Genomic DNA, 10,918 nt, shown 5'->3' with positions numbered 1-10,918 from the left:
GAATTTGATCTGAGTTGTGTGTTGTACAAAATTAGGGTTATATTAGTTTGAATTGTGTATTGTATAAAGTTAGGGTTGTATAATGATTTAAATTTGAATTTGATTTGAGTTTCGTTTTGTATAAAGTTAGAGTTATATTGATTTGAGTTGTGTGTTATACAAAGTTAGGGTTTTATTGGTTTGAGTTGAATATTGTATAAATTAAGATTAAATTGGTTTGAGTTGCGCGTTGTACAAAGTTATGGATATATAATGATTTAAGTTTAAATTTGATCTGAATTGCATGTTGTATAAAGTTAAAGTTAAATAGTTATTTAAGTTTGAATTTGGATTGAGTTGCGTGATGGAGAAGTTAACTGAATTAGAACTTATAAAATTAAGCAAAATGAATTTGAAGAAAACTTTCGATAAGACTCAAGATCAGGCTTCTTCTATTCTTTTGCTTAATCTTCAATGGAAAGATATGGAAGGTACTTTGAATTCTGCTCAAAATTCAATAGAAGAAAGACTCAAAGAAGTAAGATCGAGAGAAGAACATGCCAACAAGCACGAAGAGGAGATTCAAAGAAGAGAGGAATTGGTTAAAGATCAATTTAAAGAGATTAGGATTAAAGAGGAGGAATTGGGGAGGCAACGTAGGGATTTGGAGTTGGAAAAGAAGGATTACGAAGAAAGGTTGAGGCAAGTTGAGTTAAAGCAGAAGCAATTTGAAGAGCTGAAATTGAAAGAGGAGGAAGTTGGATCGAAGGAGAAGGATTTGGAGAAGCGTTTGAGGGAGTTTGAGTTGAAAGAGAAGAATTTTGAGAAGAATTGTGGAGATTTTGAGTTGGAAAGAGAAAAACGTCGTAAAGAACTTGAATGTAATGAAAAACAGTATGAGCACAAATATAAAGATGTTCAAGCGAGGGAGAAATTAGTGAAAGGGAAGTCAGCAGCTCTTAAGAAGAAACGGAAGGCAATCGGGTTGGAAAAGGAGCATCTTGAGAAGTGTTACAGAGAGCTTGAGTTGAAACAGGAGCAATTTGGGTTGAAAGAGAAGAGTTTCCAGAAGCGTTGTGAGGAGTTTGAGCTGGGAGAAAAGGGTTTCGAGCAACGTCGTAAAGAATTTGAAGAACAACGTGAGCTGGAATATAGTGAGTTTAACTTGGTGGTGAAATTGGTCCGAAAGCAGCTTGAAGATGTTAAAAAGAAAGAGGTGGAAATTGGGTTGAAAGAGAAGAGGGTGGAAGAGTCATTTGAAAAACTCAGGATAGCAAATGAAGATGTTAGGGTCATGGAGAAATCTGTTCTAGACTTGTGTGAGGAGGTTAAAAGGAAAGAGCAGGAACTTGGGTTGAAAGAGCGGAACTGCGAGCTGCGCTTCAGAGATGTTGATTTGTTAGAGACTTGTTTTCAGAATGGTCTTCAAAACCTTGGACTAAAATTGAAGCAGTGTGAGGAGAGATCCAGAGAGCTTGAGTTAAAGGAGAGATTGATCAAAGATCAGTTTGAGGAGCTTAATGTGGAAGAAGAACCATCTGGATCAAAAAATGATCAGTCTGAGGAGTGTTCTAGTGAATTTAAGATGAAAGAAAGGTGTCTCAGAAAGGGTTATCAAGATCTCGAAGCAAGCCGGAAGCATTATGAAGAATGCTTGAGCGAAATCAAATTGAAAGAGAAGCAAATTGAAGAATCATCTGAGCAACTCAGGAGAAAGTATGAACAACAGTTCAAAGACCTTAAATTGAAGGAGAACAAACTTGCAGAATGGTCTAAAGAACTCGGAATGAAAGAGAGGAGGCTTGCTTCTGCCCAACATCCTCAAGAGAACACTGAGCCAGCAAATAGTTTCCCAGTTAAATATCCCGTTGATCATTCTTCACCAGCACATCTTCACTTCTGTGTAAATATGGATGGAAAGGATTTGCAGATGTTCCTAAATGAGCACTTGAAAATTAATGGTTCAATAGGCACTGAAGTGGCTATGGCTCTTCAACTTTCATCAAACCCTGCAAAGCTTGTCTTGGATGCAATGGAGGGGTTTTACCCTCCACATTTGAGAAAAGGAGACACAGAGTTTGAAGGGAAAGCTGTCAGAGGAAGTTGCATTCTATTGTTAGAGCAATTGATGAAAATTTCACCTGAAATTAAACCTCATGTTCAAAAGGAAGCTAGGGAGCTTGCGTTTGTTTGGATAACAAAAATGAGCAAAGAACCTGGCCACTCATTGGAGGTTTTAGGATTCCTGCAGCTTGTTGCCTCTTTCAGATTGGCAGATGCTTTTGATGCTGATGAGCTTGTCAATTTTTTGGGGTCTGTTGCTCAATATCGTCAAACTCCTGAATTATTCAAGAATCTTGGTTTGGGAGATAAGATCTCTGGTACTTTCTATAATCCTTTGGCTTCTCTTATCTACATGCTTATCTTATAATATTAGTTCTCATCATTTATAGTCAACATGTATTTGCTCTACCTCCTTTCAAGTACTAGCAACTTTTATTTGCTGACTTCATGCTTGAAATCAGAACACGGGAATGCATAGAAGAGTTGACTTGTTAACACAAATGAACTTTAGGTGTAGTTATATGGGGGGTTCTAATGGAACCTGTAACTTTGCTTACATGTATGACAGGTTTCATAAGAGAACTTGTTGAAAGGAAACAGCATATTGATGCAATTAGATTTATTTATGCTTTTGGACTGGTTAGCGACTTCCCACCAGTACCTTTATTGAAAGAATACTTGAATCATTCGAAGGCCGCAGCTGGAAGAATTTTAAGAAAGGGAAAAAAAACCCCTGAAGCACAGGTTTCTTCTGCCTGTTTCTCTTTCTATATAAATGCCTACAACCTCATTTAATTTTGAACCATCTGTCTTGTGTAAAACTAACCAACAGAATGAGTCATGGACGAAAAGAATAGCTGATCTAAGGGCTGTTGTCAAATGCATAAAAAGGCATAAGCTTGAATCCGAGTACCTTCCTCTGAACCTTAAGAAGCTTAATGCTTTAATTGCCTCTCTTGAGAAAAAATGTGTGGGCCAAAGTCTTGCATCCGCAAATGCTAACGCTGCTCCTGAGACCCCATCACAACAACAGATCAGTATTAAGCGATCTCGAGCATTGCTAGATACTGAAATTGCTGGAGATGCCTCTGTCGGTGCCACTGCCACAGCTACTGTTTCCAAAATGAAAATGCCTTCTAAGCATCTGAAAAGGTCAAACCAAGGTAAGCATTCTTGAGAACATTAGCTGGACACTATTTTTTTATACGTTCCTAACTATTCTTTGTTATTTGTTGCTTTAAGGACGACATATCTACATTAGCATATTAATTTTTTTTGTTTCTGCTGCTGCTAGTGGTTGTAGTTTATTTAATACCTTTAGTCAACAAATCTCCCTGAAATCTTAGTTGCTTCTAGGGCAAGGAAATTTCTTTTTGTAGTTACAACTTAAGATATTGCATAAATTCATTTTTATAGCTTTTTTAACAGTTGCCCAAAACTCGGTTTTCTTCCCTTTCTCTGATAATTTGAGTCGGTATCAAGGTTTTACTTTGTTGAGCTCCTTTGCAGCAACTTGCTGGAGCTTAAATTTTCTTTTATGTATTACAGAGTATAAGATTAATTCAAAATTGCTATCCTGTCTTCTTGGAGAAAACATGAAAAGATCAAATTCTAAACAGTTGCAACAGCAAGACAGTGGGCAAAAAGATGGTGCCACCACCAGTGCCCCTGCTGTTTCATCCCCAGTTTGCCCTGCCCCAGCCGCTCCCACCACAGTCGCTGATCCCTCCTCAACAACTACAACAAGTAGTCCTGCTATCATCCCCACAACTCAACCACAGGAGGAGGAACATAGAAGCAAGCGTCCTCGGTCAGCCAGCTTCCTCTCGAATGCATTATAGTTTGGCTGGGGTTTCCCTCTATAAATTTGAATAGAAGCCCTGATGGTGTTTCACATTCTCATTCTTGGTATGCCCTTTTGAAGACCTGGTGATCGCAAGTAGGTAGCTAGGCAGGAGAATGCAGCGGGCAAACCTATTGACTATGGCTGGCTCCAACTTATGAACCTTAGTTCAATTTGTCTGTAAATAGCCACATCTTCAAGCATTGCCATGATTCAATGTTTGTACTTTTGCATTTGTAAATAGCAAAACAAAAATGTTACATAAAATATTTTTCAAAAAAAAATTTTAAGACTTATTCTTATTTTGGAAGATGAAAATTTTATTCTATATATAAAATACTTTACAGATTAATAGCAAAAATACTCATCGATAATATTTTTTGAAAAACTAAAAAAACACTTTTTATTAAACTTAGTAATATAAAGTTCATGTATATTAATATTTAATTTAAAATATTAAAAAATATTAAATTTGATTTAAAAGATTAATATTTAAATTATTAAATATTATTAAAACATTAAAAATATTTTTTAATAAAATCATTTAAAATAATTAAATTTTTTATTTATAAATTATATAAATTTTACTCATAATTGTAATAAAAAATATAATAAAAACATATTTCCAATGGAACACATGGGTTCTCTGACGTTATCGGTAAAAGTACAGATCATTGCCTTCCTGAGCTGTCAAGTCACCTACTGCTACTAGATATATAGACCCTATCCTTTGTTGTCCAGTCTAAAGCTATCATGCTACATTGTTCTGTCATACATGTTAAATTAGCTGAAAAATCGTTGTTAAATTTGGTGTCTGTTCTTGAAGGGATACACACCAGTTGGCCAGGTCCAAGTAAACGTAACCTGAATTCTGGATTTCAATTCTCAGTAATGATTTCATGTGAAAAGCAAAGCAAACAAACAAACGACATTGTCAACAGCGACACACACCAAAGCAAAAACCAAATCGAAAACTGCTTCAGCAAAGAAATATCACTATCTATTTTCCAAAACGGTGGCTAAGCTAGCAACATCTTCGGCAACTAGGACAATTGGCCACTTTCTGAATCTGGGATTAAGACTCGAAAAAAGAATAATAATATAATATGCCCCTCATTTACAATCCACGCAAGATCCACCAAATAACTATTAAGATCTTCCTTATCTAATAATTATTTACCCATATAATTTTATATATTATCTTTTATGGGTTTTATTTGGCCTTTTAATAGCTGTGTCAATATATGTTTGTTGTTGCATCTTGCATGCCAGGCCACCAAACCTTATTTACAAAATCTTGTTACTCTATATGACTTGTATGTATATCTATAAAATCAAATCATTTGGGATCATTGCTTCATTAGGATTTACCAGGGGCTGGCTTTTTTTTTTCCCATTTTTTTTTAATCTTTTGCTAAAATGGGTGGTACTGGAATGCTGAATAATTCAACTATGATATGTGCTCCGTTAATGGCTCAATCTGTGGAGCAAATGGTTAAAGACATGCACCAGGCAAAGGCTGAAGGTGCACAGCTTGTTGAGATTAGGTTGGACTATATCAAGAATTTTCAGCCCCACCAGGATATTCAAATCATCCTCAAAAACAAACCTTTGCCAGTGATCATTGTATATAGGTAAGCATCTTAACTGTGTTTTTTTCTATTTCTTAGTGTTTTGAGTCTGTTGGATGAATTTTGGATTTATGTTATTCAAATAGTCGTATGATTCTATGACTATTAAGAGATTGTAGTTGGTAAAATGCCTGGTTTTTGCCCATTTTAGAAGTGAAAATTGTATGTAAGAGATTCTTTTCTGTATGGTGCTGTATTCGGTTGTTGAGGAAGACAAAATAGGTCCCATCATTAATGTATTTGGCCTTTTAAATGGATGTAGCCGGTAAATCTGGCTGGAGTCTATACTTTATGAACTTCTAAATTTCTAAGATTTGGCCTTTCTTTCAGGCCGAAATGGGAAGGTGGTCAGTATGAAGGAGATGAGAACTCACGGCTGGAAGCACTTTGTTTAGCTAGAGAAATGGGAGCTGATTATATTGATTTTGAACTCAAGGTAGCCTTGTAAAACAGGGGTGGGTTAGGCTCTTGATTGTTATTACTCTGATTCTAATGTGGTATGTGTCATCTGAGGATTTAAAACAGGGGTATGAGAGTTTTTGTGCTTGTGAATAGTTGGTACAGAGTGTTGTACACTGAAGCTTTGAGGTCTCGTACCAACATGTGGTGTTAAGACTTCAAAGCTTCCTTTTGTAAAGCAGGGACCCTCTCCCCGTTGCTTTTGATACCTAATGAAACTTAAACTTTCAAAAAAAAAAAAGTTAGCCTTTTAAATTGATGTACTTTTTTAGCATTAATTTTGTTTGCTAGCTATTTTGCTCTTGATTGTTGCGTCTTATATTGCAAATTTCCAGATTTTGTCAACGTTTCTGCATTTTGTTACTTTCATTTCTATTATTCACTATGTTACAAACTGAAATATATTTCCACTCATTTTCTTTTTTCAAATATCTGATAGTGTGCATTATGGAAATTGGTGTCCTCTTAAAATAGCCAGAAGTGTCCTAGCTGGTTTTCCCTTTGAATGACCAATTTGTTCCCTTGAAATTTCTTTAGTTTTATCTGACTTGCATATCATGTGATTGTCCAGGTGGCTTCTGATCTTATTAGGGAACAGAAAATGAAGAATGACAATGCTACCAAAGTTATAGTGTCGCAGAACATAGATGGTATGACCCCTAAAGATGAAGAGTTAAGCAATCTTGCTGCCAGCATCCAAGCTACTGGAGCAGATATCATCAAAGTGGTTGTAAATGTAGCTGATATTACAGAGATAGCGAAAATTTTTCATTTGCTTTCTCATTATCAAGTATGAAACTCTAGCTCTGTTGTCTCTCCCTTTGAATATGTGCAGATCAGTTGTACAGACTGTTACTGTGGTATAACATTATCAAATGCTATTTATCTGCAGGTGCCAATAATTGCATACTCCGTAGGGGAAAGGGGTCTCATAAGCCAGCTATTGTGCCCAAAATTTGGTGGCTTTTTAGCCTATGGATCTATTGTTGGACATTCACTTCCTGGCATGCCTTCTTTATATAGTCTTAGGCATACTTATAAGCTTGACTATTTAAATTCAGAAACTAAAGTTTTTGGACTTGTTTCAAAACCTGTCGGCCACAGCAAAGGCCCTCTATTGCATAATCCTACCCTCAGACACGAGAACTTCAATGGGGTTTATGTCCCAATGTTTGTTGATAATCTCAAGGAGTTCTTTAGCATCTATTCCAGTCCAGACTTTGCTGGCTTTAGGTATGTCCCATAATTTCATTTTCATATGTGATCTATTTTTATCTTTGTTAGATTATGTCAGGTCACTTTCGTTTCACTTAAGTATACAGCCATTGTAAGCTGCACCTCTTCTTATCTTGGTCTGCCAAGCTTCTTAGCATGAGTTACACTCTGTGTTTTGGCCTTTTAGGCATTCAAACACATTTAAGCCAGTGACTTTCTTTGTTTAACTAAACTCAGAACTGGCCTTGACAGATTTACTAGAAAGAATTATGCATCTAGGGAAATTTTATTTTATGTTGCAACTAGCTCTTTAGTTGATATACCAAACACTGTTCTCATAACTGGAAGATTATGAATAGTAGCAATATACTGATATATATGCCATCTTTCTTTGATAAATAGCTTTATTTCTCGACCTTATTTTCAGTTTTTGGAATGATGTAGCCAGGTTTGTTTCCCACTGTCCTCTGAAATGTAACTTCTGATTTTCCTCATTTCAACGAATTGCAGTGTTGGATTTCCGTACAAGGAAGCTGTAGTTGAGTTCTGTGATGAAGTTCATCCACTTGCAGAGGTTGACTAGAATCTTACAAACATGTTAGAATTTGCAATTTCCCATTTATTTGTTCATTTCCTTTCTTTCGTGCTCTATTGCATTTCTGATGCAGGGATTAATGCATGGTAAATCAAAGCACCAATTTCTGGCTACACTAAGACCAACTGAATCTCATTTTTAAGAAGTTCAACTTATTGAGAGAGGCATGCCAAAGAATATAAGACTGGTTTGATCAATTCACAGGAAAAAAAGGAAAAAGAACAAAATATATACAGATACAAGTTTTTAATTATTCATGCTTGTGAAAAATTTTCTTTGCAAATGGGTAAAAATGGTATTTAGTTTAGGAAGAATATTCACATGATCCTGGTTGTAGACGTTCAAATTTTACTATCTGAGCTAGTTGGTATTGCATCATTAGACATGGAACCTTTTGTGATGGGAGACCAAAAGTAGCAGAGGAGTACACTCAAACAAGGCTAGGTTGACATGTTTGATGCTGATGTGTATACCAGTGCCAAATACTTGAGATCCTTGAATTATCCTTTATTCATAGTTCTTACTGCTGCAACTTCCTATACCTAACGCTAATAGCATCTGCTTTTAGTTTCAAGCATATGCAATAGATATTTGAGAATGTTTCTTACATGCATCATCAGTCTATCGGTGCTGTTAATACCATTGTAAGGAGGCCTTGTGATGGGAAGCTGATAGGTTATAATACTGACTGTGAAGCTGCAATAACTGCAATTGAGGATGCTTTAAAAGGTACCTGACATTGATGAACAATTGCTCATCATGTCCTCACAGAGGTTTTGTTGTGTTGATTAATGAGTAGGCCATTCTAGATGCTGACATCGTGACACTTTTGCACTTGGAAATTATTATAGAAAAGAGATGCAGTAGTAATGAAGCATCTTCAGGTACTCCACTATCAGGGAAACTCTTTGTGCTAGTTGGTGCTGGAGGTGCAGGAAGAGCATTGGCATTTGGTGCTAAAAGCAGAGGATTACGCATTGTCATTTTTGACATTGATTTTGGTATGTCATTTGCAATGCTTAATGGGAAATGCATGGTTTTTCCCTCTATGCTGATATGATTGTCAATTATAAATTTTGTCTATTCCTTTGTAGTACATTGTAGCATCAGGAATAAACTAAAAGATCATAAGTGGATAATCCAAACCCTTTCTTACTATTCTCATTTCTTGTGGAAAAAGAGAGAGCGAAGTCTCTTGCTTGTGCTGTCTCGGGTGAAGCTCAAGTTTTTGAAGAAGTAGTTAATTTCCAGCCAGAGAAAGGAGCAATCCTTGCAAATGCAACACCCCTAGGAATGCATCCAAAAACTGATCAGCGTATTCCTGTGGCTGAGGTTGCTCTACTTCCTGCACTACTGGAATAAAGTTCCAATTCTTTTTTGGAGAACAAAGTTCAATTTTGTTTCCTTACTGAAATTACTTGCTTTGCTTTTTCAAGTCAACTTTGGGGGATTATGAGCTGGTTTTTGATGCTGTTTACACACCTAGAAAAACAAGACTTTTAAAGGATGCTGAGGCTGCGGGGGCAATCGTTGTGGGCGGAGTTGAAATGTTCCTTAGGCAGGCTATTGGTCAGTTCAATCTCTTCACCAGTCAAGAAGGTATCTCTTGAATCTCTTCCCGCTATCTGTTTCATGACCTTAAAACTACATCCTAACTTCTCTGCACACCAGTTTTCTAATTAAATTACTTGGAAACTTTAGGCCTTTTAAAACCATCCAAAGATCTTTATAACAAATGTAAGTTGATGATTCAACTATTTCAATCTGTTGTTGATTTTAGCCATGAGACTATTTCATGATCAAGTTCTTTGTGCTGATAATCTGAGTCATTCTTCCTCAAAATTGCCTCCTAATACAGCCTGACAATTAGAGCAAGGATATATATTATCAATATTCCTAAATTGTTTTAAATGAGCTTCAATTTTTTGGTTCTGTTTTGCAGCTCCTAAAGAGTTAATGCGCGAGATCATTATGGCCAAGTTCTGATGTATTGCATCACATAGACAATATTGTAATATTCAGCAGTCTTCTCATAACTTTAATGCACTGGCATTGCAATGCTCAGCTAATAAGCCACACATGAATCATTTCTGTTCGTGACAAAGTAGTCCTGACATAAACTTTTTGGTCTTAAAACAGTTTTAGCATCTCGTATTGCATTCAAAGTCACAGTAGGCTCATAACCAGCATGGCAAGAGGGAGTGTGGGGAAACAACTGTGTCCTTGAGAAACTATGAATACCCAGAGGCAGATTGGTGATGGTTATGTGCTTAATTTATCTGTTACTCCTTGTTTACTTCATTCCTCTAATTGGGTGATTCAGCTTGGCTCCAATTTTATTTGGGGTTTCTAAGTTTGTGCTGCTATCCTCAAAACCTCAAGCTATCTGGGCTAAAAGACCAGCTCTTTTTTCACATGAACTTTGGGGCTGGGATTGAACTTTCTCTATCTCAATTCGGATCAGTGAGGCGCGCCCTTGCCATGACCTGAATCAAGACAAGAAAATAAGATTTACAGTGCTTTGACCCTTTTGAGACAAATTTGAGTCACATTTTTATGTTTTGAGATATCACTACAAGCAATTATCATTGCGCCCACTACCAAAAATACCTCTGATGAAAGCCACTCCTTGCCTGAGGACTTTTTGCATCCAGGAAACCTTTTGAGGCTCTGCTTTTGAAGTCTCCTCTGGGAGACCCTATTAATAAATCCATTACTGTTCCAAACAATAAAATATGGGATGGCCAAAATAAAGGAGCCCAAAGCTAAAAACTGAACTTATAATACTAAATCCTCATGCTAAATTTGGATGAGAGCTTCAACTTACCAACTCCAATTAGATTGATTGTGTTAATCGAGAAAATGATTACTTAATACTGGAATAGATTAACAGATTACACCAAAGGAAGAATTACTATAAATTCAAGACTCAGGTGAGTGCTAAATCCCAATCTAATTTCTTCTAAGAACAAAGCTCAATCTCACCTAAACCCACCATTAAATATTGAATATACCAATTCTCAAGCTATATTTGGCAATTAATTTTGTAACAAGAAAATATCTGAATGTACTAAGATTGGGGAGTCCATTAGATTTGCTGATTTTCCTCAGGTGTAACACATTAAGAGCTCC

General features: G+C 36.3%; 2 protein-coding genes across 2 annotated transcripts; both read left to right on the top strand.

Moving 5' to 3' along the window:
• LOC18599880 (golgin subfamily A member 3) lies at positions 344-4,130 on the top strand. The gene is made up of 4 exons (XM_007030060.2): positions 344-2,360; positions 2,612-2,787; positions 2,876-3,206; positions 3,592-4,130. Exons 1-4 carry the CDS (start codon positions 344-346, stop codon positions 3,882-3,884), a joined length of 2,817 nt encoding a protein of 938 aa, XP_007030122.2. The 3' UTR covers positions 3,885-4,130.
• On the top strand, positions 5,114-10,225 carry LOC18599879 (bifunctional 3-dehydroquinate dehydratase/shikimate dehydrogenase, chloroplastic). The gene is made up of 10 exons (XM_007030056.2): positions 5,114-5,520; positions 5,848-5,953; positions 6,548-6,766; positions 6,869-7,209; positions 7,702-7,765; positions 8,407-8,515; positions 8,638-8,787; positions 8,967-9,118; positions 9,223-9,385; positions 9,729-10,225. Exons 1-10 carry the CDS (start codon positions 5,306-5,308, stop codon positions 9,770-9,772), a joined length of 1,563 nt encoding a protein of 520 aa, XP_007030118.2. The 5' UTR covers positions 5,114-5,305; the 3' UTR covers positions 9,773-10,225.

Source organism: Theobroma cacao, chromosome 5 (assembly GCF_000208745.1).
Source record: "Theobroma cacao cultivar B97-61/B2 chromosome 5, Criollo_cocoa_genome_V2, whole genome shotgun sequence".
Classification (NCBI taxonomy): Eukaryota; Viridiplantae; Streptophyta; class Magnoliopsida; order Malvales; family Malvaceae; genus Theobroma; species Theobroma cacao.
The sequence above is the reverse complement of the archived record's forward strand: the minus strand, read 5'-3'. Positions and strand labels throughout refer to the sequence as shown.

What these genes read in the sequence shown, in the direction of transcription:
- LOC18599880 (XM_007030060.2), top strand. Translation starts at nt 344, where the DNA reads ATGGAGAAGTTAACTGAATTAGAACTTATAAAATTAAGCAAAATGAAT. An exon ending in TTTGGGAGATAAGATCTCTG is followed by an intron (nt 2,361 to 2,611) that starts GTACTTTCTATA and finishes CATGTATGACAG; the next exon opens with GTTTCATAAGAGAACTTGTT. An exon ending in AAAAAACCCCTGAAGCACAG is followed by an intron (nt 2,788 to 2,875) that starts GTTTCTTCTGCC and finishes ACTAACCAACAG; the next exon opens with AATGAGTCATGGACGAAAAG.
- LOC18599879 (XM_007030056.2), top strand. Translation starts at nt 5,306, where the DNA reads ATGGGTGGTACTGGAATGCTGAATAATTCAACTATGATATGTGCTCCG. An exon ending in ATTTGCTTTCTCATTATCAA is followed by an intron (nt 6,767 to 6,868) that starts GTATGAAACTCT and finishes ATTTATCTGCAG; the next exon opens with GTGCCAATAATTGCATACTC. An exon ending in CATTTTTGACATTGATTTTG is followed by an intron (nt 8,788 to 8,966) that starts GTATGTCATTTG and finishes TTGTGGAAAAAG; the next exon opens with AGAGAGCGAAGTCTCTTGCT.